Source organism: Ochotona curzoniae, unplaced genomic scaffold, assembly GCF_017591425.1.
Source record: "Ochotona curzoniae isolate NIBS_2020 unplaced genomic scaffold, NIBS_Ocur_1.0 contig_2688, whole genome shotgun sequence".
In the NCBI taxonomy this organism is placed as follows: Eukaryota; Metazoa; Chordata; class Mammalia; order Lagomorpha; family Ochotonidae; genus Ochotona; species Ochotona curzoniae.
The window spans coordinates 26,322,786-26,346,331 of NW_024465553.1; the positions used below are offsets into that span (position 1 = coordinate 26,322,786).

The window sequence follows — 23,546 nt, forward strand, 5'->3', positions numbered from 1 at the left end:
CGCACATCATGGGACCTTTGGGACAAGCCCAGGACACAGCCCTGGTGGCTCCCGAGCTGTGATGACATCTCAGCAACGCTAGGCCCCCATCTTAGCATCCAGCACACTCCAGAAAGGCATGAGCTTCTTCTACTTCTCTCTGGGAAGCCCTTAAGCACCCTATTTGGGAACAAGAGCCCCAACCTGTCACTTTACAATTGAGAATAATTTAAGGTGGCTGTCAGGAGTGAGGCTAAGCCAAGAGCCAAGAGCAGGCACTCCATGCCAGGCCCAAACTGCTGCCACAGTTGCAGTAGGCACCTGGGGTGGTTCCATCTCCTCCTGTAAAACACACAGAGGCAGCCATGGCGCTCTCTGCCTTCAACAAAGCCACTGCACTCTGCAAACTTAAGCTGAACTGCCATGCAGGAGCAGACAGTGCATAGAGCCATAGAGAACACAGCAGAACTGCTAAAATCTCAACATGACAAGTCTAGTTCTCATGGATAAACCAGCTCTTCCAGCATCTCAAATATGCAAACACACGTAAGACCAGTAGAGTATAAAAATGTCGATTCACTGTAGAGTGAATCTGTCCATGAATTCACTGCTCTCCTTATCTGCAAATGTTCCTGGACACGAGAGAGCTCTGGTTTCTTGCTGCAGCAAAAGAAAATGAAAGAGTAATTTAAAGAGGAGGTAGAATTACTCAGGTGGAACTCAGGCTACTGCAAAATTTTACTCAGGGTACGCTTGTAAAGGAATGCAATGCCAATGACCTCATAAGAACTCATTCTCTAAAACCTTTTACCATTTGATTCCTCTTATCGCTGAAATTAAGTGACAAGCACAATGAGAACATCCAGGTGTGTCTCAGGGTCGGTGTTCTGAGCTGCTAAAGAAAATTAAGGAAGATGCAACCTCGGCAGTAGTCCTAGAGAAATGGCAGAGCTGTCAAAAGCCATCGCATGACTGACAGCAGGTGTCACACCTACAGCCTCACTTCACTGTTCCTGGTAACTACACGCAGAAAAGTGATGCAGCATCCTCATCCTCACTCGGTCCTCATGCTGACCTCTTCATGCTTGGCATTTCTTAGTTCACAGCTGACCATGTTCCTGGTATACTGTGAGAAAGTTAGATCAACGACGGCCCAAATGCCGCATGAATTTTATTCTACTGAATTAGGAGTAGACTCATTTACCCACAAACCCTGTATGTATATGCCAAGAAACCAAACCAAAGAAGAAGACATGAGAATGAATAGAAGATCCCTAGGCTGTAACCTAGACATTCTTTCCCGTTTAAAGATGCCAGGTTTCTGGTGGTTTCAATATCACCCAAGAAGGGAAGAATTAACAAGAGAAACGATGCATCCCAAAGGAGCATGGTTGGCTGAGAAGAGCAAAGAGAGTGTAGCTACTTCTGCGGCAGCAGTAAATGAGAGCCTTCCCAGGGTAACAAGGAAACAGTGGTAATAAAGAATGATTGCCCAGCTTCTTTCATAGACATCTGGAGGCAAGCAAAAAAGTTGGCACAAAACTCAAAATCTAAAGCACAGTTTAATAGGCATGAACCCAAGAACAAAACCCAATTCAGCTAAGATATTGATAAATAAAAGCTTAGGTGAGTATTCAACAATGTGTTTGACTTAGCAAAAATATGTCATTTGGCAATGGAAATGAGACACCACTAACAAAACACCACGTGGCCCAACTGAAGACTAACTTTTAAGCATCTTTTACAGAATGCTCTTTTCTGAACATGAATTTATTTTTCATCTACCTAGGAGGCAAGGGAGAGAGAGAATTTTCCATCCACTAGTTCACTCCAAATGCCTGCAACAGCCAGAGCTGAACCAAGACAAAGCCTGGAGTTAGCAGCTGGGAGCTCCATCTGGGTCTCCCATCTGGGTGGCCGAGGCTCCAATATCTGGAGCATCACCTACTGCCTCCCAGCATACATTAGCAGGGAGCTAGATGGGAAACAGACTAGCCAGGACTCAAATCTGTGACCCGATAAAAGATGCTGGCAACCCAAGAGGCAGCTTACATCATGCCACAATACCTATTCCAAAAATGCTTTTCTAAGTATTTCTATAACAGGAATCCCTATGAGTATTTTACATACATCAAAAACCACCCAAAACTTTTTCTTACCTTCAGTGAAACTTCCTGTTAAGGTTATTACCACAAATACTTTCCCCTCTGGTTCCAGATCCACCTACAAAGAAGAAAAAAAAAGTGTTATATTTCAGTATTAAAGCATTTCATAAGAGCCTTAAATAATTCCTTAGATAGAGCCTAAATGTGTAAATTACAGCAACAAATCAACTCTACATCTTCCATTAAACAGTGAGGGGCAAAGAATAATGAAAGCTCAAGAAAGTATAAAGATTAAAAAGCAAATCTAAAGGAAGCCATATTTTTTTTCCAGAGTTTTACTCTCTTCCATCTTTGGTTTCTCAAGTTACAGAGAAACATTCATATATATTTGGGTAATTGCTTTTGAGATACCATATTTTATGTAAACCACCTAAAAGAGCAGTACTTTATCATCCCACGTGGCAAGAATATGAAATAGAGGAGTAAGGGCGACATGCAAGGTGATGAACAGAGATTTTTCAGTCCACTGCTGATTTTTTTTTTTAAAGATTTATTTTTATTATGTTTTCATTGGAAAGGCAGATATACAGAGAGGAGGAGAGACAGAGAGGAAGATCTTCCATCCGATGATTCACTCCCCAAGTGAGCACAACGGCCGATACTATGCCGATCCGAAGCCAGGAGCCTCTTCCGGGTCTCCCACACGGGTGCAGGGTCCCAAAGCTTTGGGCCGTCCTCTGCTGCTTTCCCAGGCCACGGGCAGGGAGCTGGAAGGGAAGCGGGGCTGCTGGGATTAGAACCGGCGCCCATATGGGATCCCGGGCGTGCTAGGTGAGGACCTTAACCACTTGCGCCACCGCGCCGGGCCCCACTGCTGATTTTTAATCGGATGGAGTAAAGGGCTGAGTATTCCCATGCAATTCCACCAAAGCTGTCCATCTTAAGGAGGCGCTAGGGAAAGAAGCTTAGGAGTCTGCATGCCTTACTCTTGACTGTTGATGAAAGTCTTAATACCTCCTGAAACTATCTCCTCAGCTCAGGTGCAAACACAGGCAAGCTGAGGTCCTTGCATACAGCCCTCCTGTGCACACACTCCATTCTCCATGTGGCATCCAGGATGGAAGCGCTCATCGCCACTCCCCCAGCCAGGCAGTACCTTCTGCCCTCTTCCTGCTGTTTCACCAATGGACAATCCACCAACACCTCAAAGCCCTGCCACAGATGCTGTGGACCAAAAGAAAATCTTGCCAGATTCACCTCACCCATGGTTCTACTCCACCTCAAAGAGCAAAGTCAAGAAGAGCCAAGTCTAGACAGTGCAGTCACTCTGGCATAATGTAAATTCAAATAAGATATAAGCCACATGGTGTGATAGAAAAAAAAAAAAAAACAAACACCTGCCCTACACCAGGCTGACTGCACACAGCTGGGACCTGGGCAGGGTCCACATCACCCCCATTGGTGTTCTCATCTGGAAATCTATGGTGCCATGACTCAGCATTTCTAACCTGGCTTCCATCACGTGATCTCCACAACCCTGAATGACACTATTGGCTGTTTTTATTGTACTTACAGGTGAACAAACCCTCCCCTGCCAAATGTCTTAGCCTTAACCTAGTCACACCCTCTGATTCTTTAACATTATCCTTTGACTCTATACTTCCTCAGTAACGGCTGCCTGCTTGTGCAAGTCTCAGAAAGCTGTCCATGTAGAACAACCTAGGCCCCCTCTGCGCAAGCCCTATCACCTGCCTGCAGCCCTAATGCAAGTCACCTCTATTGCAAGGCAGCAACTTGCAGCCCCGCTGCTGCTAACTCACATTGTCCCCCCGCCCCACTGCCCAATCACCGTGTGTGAACACTGACAGCACCCTTCTCAAAATAGGGGAATGACTAAACAGGATGTCAGTCTCTAATTGTCTCCACTCCGCCTTGACTTGCTTCAAGTCAAAAATATGTTATTTTTAAAAGCCACTCCCTCACCTTCATCACAAAGGGCCAGCGGAGAACACACACAGACACACACATTCAACCTAGCATCAACCGCCGCTGGCAAAGGAACCACCGGAGCCAGCCTGCCTGATAGCCGAGGCTGCTTCCGCCATCCAGCAGCCCAGTGCCAAAGAATCTCCCTGAGCACTGCCCCCTAGCCTAGAACAGCCCTCCACCACCATCCTCCCAACAGGAGACTGTGCTACCACGTGGAATCCGCACCTACCACAACTAGAATAGGCTCAGTCCCTCACTCCTAGCCCAGGCCAACACCATGGTGGAAGAGTGAGATTCAAACACCATCTCCCAGTCCATGCATGAGGGAGGATGACATGCTAAGACATGGGACCTTCAGGCAGGGCCTTCAAAGCCTCATTACAGAGGGACGTGAAAACTATTCAGCAGGTTGCACAAAACAGGTTGCATTTATGGAGAATGAAATGCAACATAAAATATAACAAATCAAGGTGAGAAGCAAAAGCACTGTTTCATGAAATGTGTTTGCAATTCTATATGCAGGTGTAAGGGTTTTATCTAGGTGTCTGAGCAGAAAAGAGCAGAAGACATCTTCCATCTACTAGATTACTTCCCAGTGACTACAACAGCCAGGACTGGGCTAGACCAAAGCCAGGAGCTAGGGACTCAACCCAGGTCCCAAAAGTGACAGGGGTTCAATTACTTGACCCATCAAGGATATGTATTAGCAGGAAGCTGAAGCCGTGTCTCAGAATCTGGAGTAAAACTCAGCACTCCAATATGAGTCACAGGCATCCCAAACAGAGGCTTAGCCACTAGGTCAAACAGCTACCCCACGTACCAGGTTTGAATGTAGAAATATTTCCTTATGGGGCTCGGCACTGTAGCCTAGTGGCTAAAGTCCTTGCCTTGCATGTGGCAGGATCCCATATGGGTGCTGGTTTGTATCCTGGCCACTCCACTTCTCTTCCAGCTCCCTGTTTGTGGCCTGGGAAAGCAGTGGAGGATGGCCCAAAGCCTTGGGACTCTGCACCCAAGAGAGAGACCCAGATAAAGCTCCTGGCTCCTGGCTTCAGATCAGCTCAGTTCCAGCTGTTACGACTACTTGGGGAGTGAACCAACAGATGAAAGATCTTTCTGTCACTCCTTCTCTCTGTAAATCTGACTTTCCAATACAAATACACATACACACTTCTTTACATTACAGAGAAACAATAGAGGGGAAATGTGTTGTTAGATTTTATCTATTCCACCTACATGTGCTGGGGAGTTGTTGGCATTTATCCTTAATAGGTTCTTGGACACCCTTACTGATAGTCAACTCACTCCCTCAGTGGCTGGCCAATTCCATTCCTGTCCTCAATACAAAGATCCTTATGAGCAGCAATGCAACAAGATCAATAGTTTCCATTCCTTGATCCCAGTTCTGTTCTCCACAGCCCTAGCAGACACTGTCTTTCTAACCAGGATGATCACTCTAATTTCTGGGACAGAGTATGAACTGCACTGAGTACTGCCCCTCCCTCCTGTGTAATCCATACAGCCCAGCTGAAATTCTGTTCCAAGCTCTGGAGTGTACATATTATCCAGGCCCAGCCACTTAGAGGTGGACTCCCCGTAGCCTGGGTCTGGCACATTCCCTGTATCTGGCTCTCCCGGTAATTGCCAACTTCCCATCCTCAGTAACTGCTCATTCAGGTTTGGCCACACAATCCAAGGAGGTCCAACTGGAAATCCTGGATCTAAAAGTAAGAGATGAGATCTCACTTTGATGTAACTTCAATCTGGAAGGACATAAACGTGGAAATACTGTCAGCACACCGAGCTGGAGAATCACGCCAATGAAGAACCAGGCACCCAACCCAGGTCTCGCATGGGGATGACAGGGACCCAACTACTTCAGCCATCACCTGCTACATCCCACGAGTGCGTTAGCAGGAAGCCAGATGGAGAGCAGAGATGGAACTTGGGATCTAAGCACTCCTACGTGGGACACAGCCATCCCAAGCTGAGGCTTAATGGCTGAATCCAATGCCAAATCCTCCAAGAGCTTTTTGAATGGTCCCTGGTGTATAGGTTTGACAGAGAGATCTGTGCTCGAGACAAAAGAGATGCCACGATGACAACAAGCAGACCTTGATGATGGTGCTTCAGCATCTAGTTGAACATCTTTTTAAATTCTGCTGCACCTTTAGGTTAGGTGAGTCCAGAACATTCCTTCATTTCATAACCAACTTGAGTAGGGCTTTCTATCACATAGATCCAAAAGACCAACCCAAATTTCCAGCTAAAGCAAGGGTGTCAGATACCTGGCAACCAGGACCACATTCCCCATCATGTTTCCTGCTGTAATCCCACCCTTGACCTCCCTCTAGTACAGACAATCCGTCACTCTTACATCACATTCTAATGTCAAAGCCCAAGGATATGCCTGTCTTCCTTTCAGGTCAGCTCCCTACAGCACTGGCCCCAGTTGGCAGCTCCTGCTGCCCGCATCTCCCTCCTCCTCAGCTGCAGGATACCTCGCCTTTGTGATCATCCTCCGTGATTTCTCTCCCAACTCCTACCCAACTACCTCCATCTGACTGACATCCTCTAATCTCACAATTCTCAGTCTTCTTTACTTCTACTAGAAGACCCAGACTCACAATTTCTTTTCTTTTTTTTTTTTAAGAAGTTATTTTTATTGAAAGGAAGATACACAGCGAGAAGGACAGAGATAAAGATCTTCCGTCTGCTGCCTCACTCCTCAAGTAGCCACAACAGCCGGAGCTGAGCAGATCCAAAGCCAGGAACTTATTCCGAGTCTCCCATGTGGGTACAGGGTCCCAAAGCTTTGGGATATCTTCAATTGCTTTCCCACGACATAAGCAGGGAGCTGAAAGGGAACTGGAGCAGCTGGGATACGAACCAGCACCCTTATCCCGGAATCCTGGTACATGCAAGGTAAGGACTCTAGCCAGTAGACTATCATGCCAGACTCCCAGACTCACAATTTTAAGCCTTGTCTGAGGGTTCTGTTGGGGTAAGACTGAGAGAAGATTACCCAGGGACTCTTGGGAGGCAGCCTGAAGGCATGGGTAGAATCAGATTCATTTCCTACCTTGAGCACAGACTCATCTTCAATCCTATCCGAGAAAAAACTGTGAAGTCTAGCAGCAAGTAAGCCAGTCTAGCACAGCAGTTAAGCCATTGCTTGGGACCTCTGTGAAGGAGTACATGGGTTCACTTCCGAGCTCTGGTCTCTAATCCAGCTTCCTGTCAATGCATGCTCCCAGAGGCAGAAGGTGATGGGACACTTGGCCCTAGATCAAGTTCCTAGCTCCTGGCTTTACAAATGTGTATTACGAAAAACTAGAGGGAGATTTCCAAAAAATACGTACCGAGATATAATTATCGATTCGTTTCATTTTCTCAGCACCTTTGGAAAGTATCCTGGCATGCACCCTCTCTGACAATCTCCACCTCACATTCCCACAATCCGGTTCTTCACATCCTCTGCCCCTCATCTGACCTCACCATGCTCCTGGCAGTCCATACCAGGAATCCAGGTTCCCTGCCGTGTCCTATCACTGCACCAAGTCCTCTCCAGTCCACTTCCTGGGTCTCCCCTACCATCAGCTCCCTCGCCCACCTCTACTGCTGTGCCTCCTCTGCCTCTGGCAGGAGCTTTGCAGCTGGCTTCCTTACCACAACCTCTCTCTCTGTCCTCAGCTGCCCATGACAGCTTTCAAATACTAAAATTTGTTCACATGTCCTCCTAACTTTGTCTCCTTCAGCAAGACCTAAATTCCCAAATCATCCACACAGTGGCCCTTCTTATCTTTCAGCTCTGCAAACCACAACAAACACAAACAACCGGCACTAGCCTCAGTGAGCCCTGGAACACTCACTTATGGACCACTCACATCAGAAGGGCAACTCCTGGGCCATTGCAGAAACTAGGAAGTCATCCCACCTTTGAAAACTGCCACATTAGAAAGAGATGATCTACACTAGAAAATGCAGAGTAAACATAAGGTGCCAAAACAATCAGATATCTGTAGCGTAGTGGGTAGTCACCAACCTCGACACAGGCACCCCATGTGGGCACCAAAACGAGTTCTAGCCGTTCTTCTGACTGAGCTCCCTGTTAATGTGCCTGAAACGGTCCAAGCACTCGAGTCCCTGCACCAGTGAGGAAGACCTGGAAGAAGCTCCAGGCTCCTTGTTTTGGCCTAGCAGAGTCCTGAGTGTGTGGCCACTGGAGGGAGGGAGGAACGGAGTGTGTGTGTGTGTGTGTGTGTGTGTGTGTGTGTGTGTGTGTGTGTGTTAACTAGCAGAAGATCTCTGTCTTTTGTGTGTGTTTCTGTATTTCAAGCAAACACAATAAATTTTAAAGAAAAATATATAAGAGTATCTTTGGGACCTTGAGAAAGGCAAACACTTCTTAAGTTCAACACCAAATACACTATCTATAAAACACAAGTTAAACTTAGGTTCTTTGAAAGACAAGCCACAAATTGCAGAAAATATTTATAAACTGTACATTTGGTAAGGCACTTACATCCAGAACATGTAAAACATTCACAAAACTCAACAGTAAGAAGACAACTCAATTTTTACAAGTGAATTTAATGAAGCAGGCATGCAGCTCTGTGTTTAAGATACAAGTGAAGATGCCCACATCGCATGGGGAAGTGCCTGAGTTCCACACACAGCTGAAACTTCCTGCTAATGCAGACCCCGGCAGGCAGCGGTGTGAGAACCACTGGGTTCCTCCCACATGGGAGGTGTCAACTGAGTTCCCAGCTCCTCTCTTTGGTTCTGGCCCAGCCCCGGTGCTACAGGCACGTGGAGAAAGAACCAGCAACAGGGAGCTTTCTGTGTCTCTGACTCTCACTTCTCTATCTCTCTGGGTCAAATAAATAACTCTTCAACAATTATTAAAAATGGGCTTCACTTCTTCACTTAAAGAAATACAGATGGCAAATAACTATATAAAAATAAGTTTAACATCATTGACCATTAGAAGGATACAAACTGAAGCCATAATGCATTAACACTATATATATATTAAAATTAATAAGTGAATAAGTTACTGAGGTTCTGAACCATCAGTAACTCCAATATATTATTTATGAACTCCAATGTATTATATTATGCAACCACAACTTCAGAAGAAAAAAAAATCAACATTTTCTTAAAAAAAATTACACCTATACCTACACTTACCATTTAATCTAGCCATTCCAGTCCTGTGTATTAACTCAAGAATAAACAAAGTATATGTCCAAAAATTTGTATATAAATGATCATGGGAACTTTTTAAAATAATAGCTAAATAGTAGAAATAAAGTGTCCAGCAACTAACCAATGTATTTTTAAATGTTATATCCATAATAGAATATTCAACAGTGAAAAGAACTGAACTATTAATGCATACAAAACAGAGAAACTCACAACAGTAAATGCAAAAAGCCAGACAGTGTTTTCTATATGATTCTATTGATACAAAACTCTAGAAAAAGCAATCTAATCTATAGTGAGTGACAGCGAACACCTCAGTGGGTCCTAGAGACAGCAGTAAAGGAAACAGAAAAAGCGACAGGGTGGGACTGGAAAGGGCAAAAAGGGGGAAGAGTTGAGAGGAAATTCATTTTAGCAAAGGATCCTGGGACAAGAGAACATCCATCCACGAAAAAACCAAGTTGAATCCATACTTTATAAGACTGGGAAACATTAACTCAAAATGGCGCACACATGTCGGAATTAAACTCTCAGAAGGAAACATGAGAATAAACTCTCCTGACTCAGGACCAGGAAAGAAGTTTGCTTGTTGTTGTTTTATGTTTTTGTTTTTGGACTTTTTTTTTTTTTTAGATTTACTTATTTTTATTGGAAAGGTAGATTTACAGACAGAAGGAGAGACAAAGAGAAAAATTTCCCATCTACTGGTTCACTCCCCAATGGCAACATGGGTGGAGCTTAGCCAATCCGAAGCCAGGAGCCAGGAACTTCTTCCAGGTCTCTCACATGGGTGCAGGGTCCCAAGGCTTTGAGCTGTACTCTACTACTTTCCTAGGCTACAAGCAGGGAGCTGGAAGGAAACTGGAGCATATGGATGCCCATATGGGATCCCAGCTGATGCAAAGTGAGGACTTTAGCCACTAGGCTATCACACTGGGCACAGGCAACTTTTTTTTTTAGGAATAATTATCCTAAGTATGTGATCCCTTCTTCAGGCATGGGAGGGAGGGAGACAAACTTAACAAATTAAACTACATAAAAATTTTTCAAAATTTTCTGTTACAAATGATTCTACCAAGAAGTATAAAGATTACCCACAGAATTTGAGAGAATCTTCCAAAGTTATAGGTCTGTTGAAGAACTTAGATGCAGACTACAAGGTACATTGGAAGATTTGTAAAAATGGAATTAAAAAGTTCATTTTCGTGCAATAAATTTTTCTGAAATGTGCACACAGAGATTTTGCAAAACACACATGTCCATGAACTTTTCAAAGATACCCTATGCATGGGTTTTACATTTTTTACATCAGAATAAGCATATCTTTTAACTTGATTTTCCATACTTATTGAAGTATCTCCACATGTTAAAAAAGAAACTCTGATAAGTCAGTAATATACAACCCAGTTTTTGAAATGAGCAAAGAATTTCAATAAACATTTCTACAAAGACAGCCAAATAATCAATAGATCTGAAGATGGTCATTATCAATAGTTATAAGGAAAATGCCAATCAAAACCACAGCTCTTCATATCCACTAAGGTGGCTAGGATTAAAAATGAAGACAATAATTAGTGTTGGAAAAGCTGTGGAGACCATGGAACCTCATAATATCGTGGAGGATATAAAAAGGTCAGACACCGGACAAAAAGCTGGCATCTTGCAGGTAAAGTGGGCACACAACACAGCAAGCCCACACCCGGGTATGCTCAACAGACCCGAAAAGATGTGAACACAGCAGTCTCTACACAAATGTTCCCAGCAGCCTTTGTCATGCTGGCCAAAAAGTGGCAACAGCCTAAACACGAACCGGTCAGCTAATGGATAACTCATGGTGTACCCACACAACAGTACAACACCCACCAATCTCAATACAGGACACCGAGGGATGTCCTGAGGACAGAACAGACACGAAGGAAGCCAAAGACAGAAGACCCCACACAGCGCAGCTGCATGACCAGGAAATGCTGAGGTCGGCCAAAGCCACGGACAGAGAGATGCACGTGGTTGCTCAGGGTTGGGGGGTCAAAGAGGAATGCAGATTAGCTGCCAATGAGGCTCCCTTCAAAGGAGAAGAAAGCGGTCTTTGTTGTTGTTGTTGTTCTTTTGGTTATTATTTTCATGTACTTTAAAGGCAAAGCAAGAAAGAGAAAAACAGATCTTCCAATTCACTGGTTCACCTCCCAAGTGGCCACAAGCCAACAGTGGGCTACACCAAAGCCAGGAGCCCCTAAATTTCCATTGTTAAATATGTTACTGAATGTACGTCCATAATATTTCCATACAGGCCAGTGTTGTGACACAGCAAGTTAAACTGCCTCCCACACAGGATCACTGGTTTGAGTACAGGCTGTTCCGCTTCCAATTCAGTTTCTTGCTATTGTACTTGGCTAGGGAAAGCAGCAAGAGAAAATCTAAGTACCTGGGCCCCTGGCACCTCTATGGCTTTAACCTGCTCAGTTTCAGGCCTTGTGGCTATCTGGGGAGTTGAAACAACAGAGGGAAGTCCTCTTTCTTGGTAGCCTCCTCCCCATCTGGTTGTTGCTCTGCCTCTGAAACAAGTAAATTTAAAAAAAGAAAACGAAGAGAGCATTCTGAAATATGCTTGTCTCAGTCCTTCCCCAATATCGCACATGCATTTGCACAGTGTAAGCCTCAGGATTTCTTCTAACCTTGCATTTACTCTGATGTACTTGAAGACCTATCAGCTTCTGATTTTCAGCAGCCCCTGGAGAGAGCCCCCCTACCTGCACCCCCAGGGTAATCTGGCTTTGATTTTGGTCCCAGAAGAGTCAATGTCCCACTCATCAAATCAATGCTGTAAATCAAGTCTGTGCCCCACCCCATCTGAGCTTGTCCTCCACGTGTGTTCAGCCAGCAGCCATACCAGCCAAGATCCAGGTTCTGCCTCTATCTGTCCTATCTGGTCCTTGACCTTAGGCAAGTCATGCAACAGCTCCATGCCATTTGATTTCAAATGCGGGGAGAATAGAAATGATGGACTAGGCATCCGCGCTCTTAAAAGTTCCTTGGGCGATTTTGACAAAAGCAGACCCCGGACCCCTGTGGAAGCCCCAATCCATGCTCTCTGAGCATCTGACTACAGCTAAAATGTCACTGATGCTGTTTCCCTTCCCCAAAGTTTCCAGTAATCACTGAAGCTTCCATTCTTCTAGGTTATCATGTAATTAACTGGTAATAACCTACCCTACCCTCCCCTCCCCGCTGCCACCTGCAGCTGGAACCCTCTAGCTCCATGTACCCTGTGGAGGGAGGGGGGCTTTCCTCCCAGGGTCGCCAGCCCTCCCCCCTCATCTTTACTTTCTGCAGTCTTCCCACTGCTTTACCGAAACCAAATAAGCAAAAAGGTGTTCACACCTGGGCACTTTCTTAAATGCCACTCCTACCAACTTCACCACAGCAACGCCTTCGGAATGAGGCTCACCCTCTTCCATTTGGCTTTCAGAGCCACCAGGCTCACTATTAAACCAATCCAGATGGCTTTTTTTTTCCAAATTCCAACCTGTGAACCGGCTCCGCTGGTCAGGCCTGTCTCCTCCCTCTAGCTCACAGCTCAACTCCTGCCATGGCCTCTGCTTAGAAAGCCTCCCTCTCTTCACTTCTCCTTCCTACTCGTTCATTCAAACTTTCACTGAATCACTCCCAGGGTCCGGGACCACTGCCAGGTGTTTAGGAATTCACAGAGCAGCTCCTTAGGGCCGCAGTGCAGGTGGTGGGGAGGCGGGACTAAGCACACCTGGAGAAGATGAGGCAGCTACGGGATGAAGGAAGGGAATGTGGTCAGAAAAATCTCTCTCTCTCCCTCTTGTTAAGACTTATTTGCTTATATGAAAGGCAGAGTTACAGAGAAAGAGGAAGATACAAAGGGAGACAGAGATCTCCCATTCTCTGATTCACTCCCCATTTAACCACAATAGCCAGCGCTAAGGTAGACTGAAGCCAGAAGCCTGGAGCTTCATCCAGGTCCTCCCAAGTGGGTGGCAGGGTCTCAACTCTTGGGATCCTCTTCAGTTACTGTATCAGAGACATTCGTAGGGAGTTGGACAGGAAGTGGAGCAGCCAGAACTCCAATGGTGTTCATATGGGATGTCAGCGTTGCAGGCAACTGCACCTGCTGCATCAAAACACAGGCCCTTGTCAGGAAGATCTGGACATCGACATGTGTCTCTCCAGTCTCACAATTCCTGTCTCAACTATTACCAAGATACTCCTCTGTACAGCTGAATAACTGGCTATATTTTCATTGACAAGGAGACTTCAAGATATTACAGAAAGTAGAATTAAAAGGTACATATACTTTGGCACCCCAAAACCCTGAAATCTATGCACACAGGAAGTCTTCAAAAAGTGCACAGAAACACAACCTGGAAACAACTACGCATGAATGTCAAAACTCTGCACTAAAATAAATGTGTCTTTCCATTCCACTCCACTTTTGAAGTACCATTCACACTAGTGACAGTGCTTTGTGAAAAACAAGGAAACAAGGGTACTCCGAGGCTGCTCCAAGGAAGCCCGGGGGCCCACTGCTTAGGAAGCACACTTGGTGAGCTTCCTGTCCCCCCAATCTTCAGCTCTGCTACCCCTGCCCCATTGGCCACTGACTGCCCTAGCCACCCAGGCTGGGCAAGCCACTCCTATCCCTGCTTCAGCCGGCCTGTCCATGAAGCAACAGCATTCTCTCAAATTCTTTCTTAGCTCTAATGTTTCCTGATTCTAAACAGGCTTAGATAAAAGCCTGCACACAGGACTCCAGGGAAGCATTCATTTAATTAACTGGTAATAATTTACAACCATTTCCCTTCTCAAAAGGCATTAGAATTGATCACAGGCAGGAAACTTCAGGCTACTTAATATTCATCTCAGCCTGGAAAAAGCAGTGGGATCTAGCCTACTAAAAGGCGAAAACAACAACTCCTTCTTTGAGTGAAGGGAGAAAGTTCACCTAGACTCCACAGGCTTTGAACTTGACTTCTGTGACCGTGGCTTTGCTGAGCTCGGTGTTACTTTCCTAAGTCTCATTTCAGGGATACATAGCATTAGAATCTATAAACATGATCAAGCATTTCATGATTCTCTTCCAGCTGAAGCTGTCAGACTTCAAAATGGGAGCTCAAATTCCTACAGGGGGAAAAAATAACCTTACAGGATTGTAGCAATAACCTAGATGGAAACGCGCAGTCGTGTCATTTCATAATAAAAATAACAGTTACATCTTGACCTCCAATGTGCTGGAGCCAGGCTCAGTATGGACTTCCACTCTCTCTCTGACCTTCAACACCTGCAAGGCATGGTCATTATGCAGATGGAAAAGTCGGGGCTCAGTGAGACGGCACAACTGGACATAGTATCTCTCTCTCTCTCTCTCTCTCTCTCTCTCTCACACACACACACACACACACACACACACACACACAGTGAAGAACTGGCTGACACTCAGATGCTGAAAAGATCCTATGCTGGGAAGGCCTCAGCTTCCCCCCTCCCCCCCGCCCGCCAGCCCGCCGTAGGCAGCTGTGGCCGGCATCTGCTGCAGGTCTGCTTGCTGCCTTTTGTCTGCCCTAGGGCCAGGCTGCCCTGGTTTGGACACATGAGGTCATCCTACTTCCTATCTCTGTGGAAGCCTGGGCAAGACTCTTGCCACCAGCCCCTGGGGGTGCTCCCCACCAGCTATGAGCCTTCAGTGTGTCGGGCTTTCCCTCCCCACCGCCAAGGCCAGCAGGGTGGCAGGAGCCTGACGTGCTTGCTGCTCAAGGGCTCCTAATGCCGACGTAAGTGGGAGATGCTAACCCTATGAGAAGTCTTCCAAGGAGGAAATCTGTGCAAAAACCGTATCATGGGACAATATGTATACATTTTGCTAAAGCACTTTTTTCATCAAAATATAATGTATCCTTTAATTTCATTTTTCAAATGAACTTCCTGAAGCGCCCTCATTTCACAGAATAAAAACTACCACAAAACAAGGGTGGCAAGCCTCAGACAGGAAAAAGAGATTTTTTTTTTTTCAACTCTGCTTAAGGTGAAGGAAAATACTCTCATGACTTGAGCGACTCAATTCCCGGTGGAGCCTTTATCCTGCCAACTCTGGCATGGGCTGTGGGCACAGCTCTGGCGCTGCCACCTGCCACACAGGCAGCTCACCTGTTGCACCTGGAGAATGTGAGGTGGACAAAGCCACTGAGCCATTTTCAAATCTAACAAGCTACAACTGTGGGTCAGAAGCAGCTTTGGGGTCCCAGGGAGCACATTCAGGCGTTTGAAGCCTGCAAGGAGCCTGTCTCTAAAGCACACTGCAGGCTCACAAAGCCTCCCCCTCACCATAACTCCCAGCTAAGCACACCCACAAAACCACGGTCAAGTTAAATTTAGAATGAGTTCAACTCAGAACCCTTCAGTCATGTTCCAGTATAGAGCATATATTTTTTCTGGTGATGGTAAAACTCTTCCATCAAAACAGATCTCCTCTGCCCAGGATGAGAAAGCAGAAATAAAAAATTGAGATTGGAAACCTCTGGCCACTAGAATACCCTTTGGCTACCAAGATGCTCTGGCTTGGATGTGGTTTGTGACCCGAGGCTTTGTGTTGGCAACCACATCCTTAATGTGGCAATGTTGGGCAGTGGGGGGAGACTTTAAGAGGCAAGGGTCTGGGTATGGCAATGAGGTGGATCATGCCACTGCAGAGGATGCCCACATCCTGTGTGAATATGCCCGGGTTGGAGTCACAGCCCCACTTCTGGTCCAACTTCCTGCTGGTATGTTTTGTACAGCGTGAGAGGCAGTAGATGCTGGCTTAAGTATTGGGTGCCAGCCACTCACCTGGGAGACCTACTCAGGTGGAGTTCCTGGCTCCTGGTTTCAGCCTGACCCAGCTCTGGCTATTGCAGGCATTTGGGAAGTCAGTCAACAGGGAGAAGCTCTCTCACTCTCACTTGCTCATTCTCTAGCTTTCATTCTCTCTTTCTGCTTCTCAAACAAACAAAAAGTTGTAAGATTCCTAATGAAAAGAGGAGGGGGTCATGCATGCAAGTCATTAGATCATTAGGGACACTGCTCTTGAAAGGGATTAACGTAATCTCGCAAGGCTCTAGTCAGCTCCCATGAGAGGGCTGCTGGGAAGTTAAGGCCACTTCCTCTCCCAGGCTGGCATCCTGATTCCAGTGATCTCTGCCTCTCAAGTATGTTCCAGCATATTTGATGTGACCAGTCAGGAGGCTTTCACCAAGGCTGGTGATTTGATATTTGTATGTCCAGCCTCCTGTGACCTAAACGAGTCCCTTTTCTTCATCAGGTACCAACCTATGGCAATGCAAATGGACCAACAAGAGACCCAAAGGCAGAAATGTCTACTGTATGTGACGCTGCTCTGTGTGTTTGTGCACACACGTGTGCGTGTCTTAGGATACGTTTCCTTTTTTTTTTCTCAAAGATTTATTTTTATTGGAAAGTCAGAAATACAGAGAGGAGAAGAGACAGAGAGAAAGATCTTCCATCCGATGATTCACTCCCCAAGTGAGCACAATGGCTGATGCTATGCCTATCCAAAGCCAGGAGCCAGGAACTTCTTCCGGGTCTCCCACATGGGTGCAGAGTCCCAAGGCTTTGGGCCATCCTCGACTGCTTTCCCAGGCCACAAGCAGGGAGCTGGATGAAAAGCGGAGCTGCCAGGATTAGAACCGGCACCCATATGGGATCCTGGCATGTTCAAGGCGAGGACTTTAGCTGCTAAGCCACGCTGCCGGGCCCAGGCTTTGTTTCCAATTGATGAGTAACTGAAGATGTAAATTAAATGAAAGATACGTTGGGCTCTTCAAATTACTCCAGTTCCTTCAGCTCCCAGGATGCACTCCACATAGGAGTCAGATGCCTCCCTAACACCACCTTCGTGGTATCACAAGCTCCAAGAGGCAGTGCCCAGTCTTTCAGGGGATCCAGAGCTTCTGCCACTCTTAAGGGCTACCAGGGTGGGCCAAGTTCCTCTAAAGCAAATATCCACCCTGGCTGCCAGCAGAGGAGCTGGCAACAGCCCCAGGCTGCTGGACAAGGCTCTATACTCAAGAATCAAGAAGGTATCCTGAAGGACCTCATGGCACTGCAGGCCCTGAGAGAGACTGGGAACTGCATGCCCTCTCCACACCACCGGTACCCATGCCCAGAACAGTTCAACTAAGCAAGTTCTGCCCCAGCTCCTCTTTGCTGCTAGGCAGACCCTTCCAGAAAGGGAGTCTGCCCTGCCCTGGCCTGGCCTGGCCAGGAAGACATCAGAAGTAAATAGAGCAGGTGTCTGTTTGCTCAGCCTGGGCAGGGGTGAGGAATGCGCTCCAGGCCCATGTTTCCCACTCAGCCACATTCCTTCTCACCACCTCTGCAGGTGGCCCAGGGAGCCACTATCAGCCCCATAGGAAGTCTCCTTCTCACAGAGGTGTCCCACAACAAGGACAAGGCAACAGATTCCTGCAGGTTTGGGGAACAGATTCCTGCAGGTTTTGCCACAGAGGCTGAGTGGCATGTGAAGAACAAAAATAAAGGGATCTCAAATATTCACAAGGAAATAATTGTGCCCATCTGCCCTGAAGATGTCAGGTTGAAAACAAAAGATATAAATAACTCAGAATAACTCTACACTGTTGATTCTCAAGGTCCAGAAAAGAAGGGAAAACAAAGCAGCTCTAGCAAAACCAGGACAAGGGTAAGTCACAACTACAGAGTTACATGTGTAAGTCTTTCAATACTGCACCAAAGATCCTAAACCAGGCTCACTTTATGAAGTGAAGAGGTCTATTTGAGCTGATTTCAGCTGCTGTGCTAGGAGTGCAAAGTCCAGAGGGCCCATCCAGCAATGGCCTTCTTGAGCAAAGAGCATCCCACAGCAAGAGATGTCTGTGGTTTCCTTCTTCCTATAAAACCATTTGGGAATCAATTGCAGGGCCTCCATCCTAATGGTCTAACAAAATCAAGCCACTGCCCAAAGACCCCACTCTTCAACACTATCATTAAAAGGAGTCCCACGCTCCAACACTTCTTGGGGAAGGCTTTGGGGATTAAATGGCTGCCCAAGTTCAGGGGAACACATCAAATTGGAACCAGCACATGCACACACATAAGCAGGGAGACGTTTCACAGACTTGTCTGCTTACATACTCCTTGCACAGTCTCTTGGCCAACTTTAGAAAACTGAAGTGGAAACAAGTCAAATTTCAGAGCAATGGATAACATGCCCAGATGCACATGGAGGATATGGCATCCACTGCGACCCGCAGAGGACATCTTGTACCATAGCAGAGGAAGGAGAATAGAACAAATTGGTCAACTACCCCAGCCAAATGATGACAGCAAATATATGGGCGAATGGAGCCTCTAAGGTCGACAGTGTCAGCAATAGACCTTGGAAGGATTTCCTCATCCTTGGAGCAGCAAGATTGATAGCATTTCAGAACTACAGAAACCACTTGAGTAGAACCCTCAGAGCATGCTCCACCTTGGGGACTCTGGGATGACATCTGGTAGTCATTCCCCATCCCCAGGTACTGAAGTAGTTGGGAGGCTGGGTGTGGCTTCTCCCCTTATCTCCCCCAGATATAGAAAAAAGAAAAGGAAAATTTGGACGCAATGGTCTCATCCACGTTCCCCTAATCCTCAACCCTTCCCACTTGGATCAACTATGCAAACATCATGAAAAACAAATTAGAAAAAAAAAAAAAAAGAACTAGTCAAATGAAAGTATCTATCATATTCCTTTTGGTCTCCTAAGGGGAAAGAAGAGAGACAAAAGCCCCAGAGAAGAGATATCACTAAAAAGTTCAGATAACAGCTATGCAGATGTGCTGTGTCAGTGGAGCCATATGTGCAAATGCTGGGATCACCCCCCACCAGGCACTGCAGACAGCTAAATGCAGGCCGCACATACAGGGTTGGGTCAGAAAGGGGCTACAGGGAAAATAATGGCAGTCACGTGGCTCACAGGGAGGCCCTCTAACCACAGCGCAGTGGGGAGCTGCTGATAGGTCCCAATGAGCAAAACTGCAACAGCCCACATGACTGCCACATCTCAATAGCGGCCATGTTGATCAGAAGGGGCAAGAAGCTGGTGATGGGGATGTGTTCCAAGGCCACTCCAATGGGCTTAGTGTACAAGCCACATCGCAAGAGGGGATGAACAGCAGAGGGAAGACAGAAGGGAAGGGAAGATGAAGGAGAGGGAGTCAGGAGAGAGAGAGAGAGAGAGAAGGGAGGAAGGAAGGAAAGAAGGAAAAGGAGGAGTCAGTGTCCAGGGCTGATGACGAGTCCTGGGGCCCTTAACTCAGACAGGGACCCCAAGAGGACAAGCAGGTTTGGAAGAAAAACAGAGTTCAGTGTGGGATCAGAACTCACATCCTTGGAGCTACTCTTCACAGCTTCTCAAAATGTACACAGGGTAAAGCCGCCACCTGTGACACCAACATCCCGTATGGGAGCCACTGTGAGTCTGGCTGCTCCATTTCCAATCCTGCTAATGGCCTAGGGAAAGCAGAAGAGAGTCCAAGTGCTTGTGGTAGAACCAACCATGTGGGAGACATAAAGCTTCCAGTTCCAAATTTTGGCCTAGTCCAGCCCTGGCCATATCGGTCATCTAGGGAATAAACTAGCAGACAGTAGATCTCTCTCTCTCTCTCCCTCTGTCAATACTCTGCCTCCCAAATAAATAAATATTTTAAAAACCTTTTTTTTCAGCTGGAGAAGGAGGAAATCTGCCAAGACACACATTAAATCCCAATGCAGTCCCATCAAAACCACCATTTAGGAGGGACAACTCGTGCTTAAGACAGTCGCGTCCTGTATCCTCCCAGAATGCCTACGCTTGTTTCCCAACTCCCTAATGAGAGACAGAAGGTGGTGACTTCAGTAATTGGGATCCTGCCACCCACATGGGAGACCTGGATTACACCCAGCTCCTAACTCCAGGCCTAGCTCTTGCCAGTATTTGCAAAGCACATCAGCAGATAGGTTCTCTCTCTCTCTCTCTCTCTCTCTCTCTCTCTCTCTCTCTCTCTCTTTCTCTCTCTCTCTCTCTGCAACTTAAACTATGTGCCTGGGCAAAGCTTTCCCTAGGAAGAGTGTGGCCTGACATGAAGCCCAAAGATGTTTTAGAAAGGTGAAAGCATTGTGAGTCAGAAGCACCTTGTGGGAAGATAGACCGCTGTCAGAATAGCGAGCAGGACTGGGGGAAGATGTGTGCATGTGGAAGAGTCCGAAAAATGACTGGAGGCAAAACTGCAGACAGCACTATAGCCTGAATGTTCATCAAATGATGCAGGCCCAAGGAGTCACCAGAGGGCTGTGCTGTGCCAAGTTATGGCAAGCCGACAGGGAAGAGCAGCATTTAGTTGAAATACGGAAACATGCATGGCTTAGAAACAAAAAATGTGTCAGGGTCGAAGGCAGTGGAAACCCAAAAGCATGTAAGCAGAGCAAATGAAAGTAAAGAGGCAGGGAGTGTCGGTTTGGGGGCCTGGTGACCCGGATGAGCGGTCATCAAATGGTGACCCCAGAGGCAGCTTTAGCCACTGCTTGCTTTTGTAAGCTAGACTTTATTAACACACATCCCCTCACATTTACATATTATCTCTGGCCTCTGCCTGCTTTTGTTCCACAGAGGCCAAGATGAGGACCTATGATAAAGATCTTTTGGCCCACAGACCAAAAAACATTTACTTTCTGGCCCTTGAGAGAGAGAGGTAGAGAGATAGAGAGAGGTAGAGAGAGAATATATATATATATATTTAGATCTGTCAACCTCTCTTACCATCAATCAGAGAAATCTGGCGGGGAAAGAACGTGTTTTAGGAAGAAGGAAATGAGTTTAAATATGGACACAAAGGTACCAAAATAGAAACATGCACTTGGCAAGAAATGGAAGATAAAGTTGATTGTGGAACAGGGGTGATTATTTGGGAATCTTTCTCAAAAATGTGGTCAATACAAGCCGTGAAGCTTTTCCACAAAGCACACAGGAAAAGAAGAAAACCAGGAAAGTTCATTTGCCCAAGTTCAGGTCAAATAGCAGAAACCAAATACTGGAAAGGTAGCGGAAGACCAGGACTTCAACGGGCTTTGAACAGCTTGGGAATGGGGAGGTAGCAGGTGAATGGAATTCATGGAATTCACCCTATCTCTAGGGCAGGAGAAACTGCTTCCTTATCCAAAGCCAAACCTGGCCACATCCCCATTACAGCCCCCTGAAGCTTTAGCTGTGTCCCTCAAACTAACCCGCTAAGAGGGGAATAGGGAAGATACATAGAACAGCCAGCACAAGCAGCATGTAATTGAATTAAACAAAAACAGTGGGACCAGCAATAGTCCAGGTTGGGAGACAAGTGGCATCTGGATTGGGCTGGGGTTTGTGGGACTACTGAGGAGCCACTTCAATGGTACAGGTGTGAGGTGGAGAGACAGGGATTTCAGAGGCCACAAAGCAAGATGGAAGACGTCCTCCAGAGGTCAGCAATGATTCCAGCTTTAAAAAACAAGGACTTTGGACGCAGACATTGGCTCAGCACAGAACGGGCCTGAAACTTAAAGGGTTGCAATGAAGGCACAGGTCTAAGAGTCACACACATCAGCTGAACCACGCAGGTGACACCAAGGAAACACTGCCCCATTTAAAGAACGAGGAGTCAAGGACCAAGGAAGCCACGCTTAGAGATGGGAGAGATTAGAAGCACGAGGGGACTTCAAAACTTCCAGGGGAAACGCATATTAGCAATAATCACACCTTGGAGAAACCTCACTGGTTACAATATGACCGCTATGCAAAGCTGGGAAGTACATGTTATAGGAAACTGTGCATGATTTGGCACCAAAATAAATTAATTCTACTTTCTGTGAACTTTCCGAAGTACTCTCGTTTCTTACATTGCTACCTCAAGTAGCCATGCACATTTCTCTCCATTTATCGCTACAACCACTATCCCCATTGTATGGCACGGTCTCCTGGAGACAGCTTCTGCGTTGGGTTTGGGTTTTAGGACCTCAGGTACCACCGCTGCTCTTCACCCTGTGCAGAGACTCAGCGAATTTCTGCCTGCTGCACAAACTTGATTAACTTCTACTTGCCACACAAGAAGGTTTCATAAGGTTCACCTGTCTCATTCTCTCACTTATTAATAAATCAGTTTGCCTCCTCTTGGAAACTGGTTTTACCAGCTCAACTGCAGCCAGGGCACAGTATGACAGCAGACCGGTTCCTGAGCATTGGCTGAAATTCAGCACAGTGAACATGAATTTGTGCAATTAAAATAAAGTGTAGGGCCACCAAGCTTTCCAGAGATGGGATGCAGATGCTCACTGCCCCATGAGAAGCACCTGTGCTCCAATGGCCCAGTGGTGCAGACACCCCAGGTCCATTCCAGAGCTCACTGCTCCAGTTTCCAACACCAGCATCCCAGCAGTACAGATCCTGGGAGGCAGGGGTGGTGGATCGACTGAGGCGGGTTCCTTGTGCCAGCTTCAGTCTGATCCAGCCCTGGGCACTGCAGGTATTTGGAGAGCGAGAAAGTAAGAGTTCTCTCTCTCTTTTCCTCCTCCCTTCCCTCCAATAATAATTCAATAAATACAGCAAAAATGTACAAAACAACTTCACAGAAGGGAACAGGCTCTGGTCTTTGTGACTTTGGAATGAGTGGAAACTCTAAGGTAAAAGCACTTCACTCTAGCTGCTAAAGTTCTTTCCAATGGCGTCCCAGATAACGTCTCTGAAGTCACACATGTGACTTCTATAGCTAAACAGACAGCAAGTGCTTTTCAACTGTTGGGGTGAGTGTTTGCAAACAAGCAAGAGGCAAAATCACTATGAAATAAATTCATGTTGAACTTAATATAGAAACACATGAATCCATGCAGAAATATGTGTGAAGGAGTAAGCATTGTGATATAGCACAGTAAGCCTCCGCCTATGGTGTCAGTATCACATACAGGCGCAGTTCATGTCCCAGCACTCCACTTGTGATTCAGCTCCCTGCTGATTCCCTGGGAAAGCAGCAGAGAATGGCTCAAGTCCTTAGGCCACTGCACCTGTGTGGGAGGCTTAGCAGGAGCTCCTGGCTGCCAGCTTTAAGTTGGTTCATATCTGGCCATTGTGGCCAGTGGGAGAGTGAAGCAGCAGATGGAAGATCTCACTGTCTCTTCCCTTCTCTCTCTGTAACTAACTTTTCAGAAAAACTAAGTATATCTTTTAAAAATAATAATAATAAATATGTATATAGA

General features: G+C 46.3%; 1 protein-coding gene across 1 annotated transcript in view; it reads right to left on the reverse strand.

The window, feature by feature from the left end:
• PRKCH (protein kinase C eta) overlaps positions 1–23,546 on the reverse strand; it is a 220,856-nt gene that overhangs the window by 144,426 nt on the left and 52,884 nt on the right. The window contains exon 2 of the mRNA XM_040975480.1: positions 2,139–2,202. Within this exon, the coding sequence (XP_040831414.1) occupies positions 2,139–2,202 (64 nt within the window). The remainder of the gene's footprint in view (positions 1–2,138; positions 2,203–23,546) is intronic.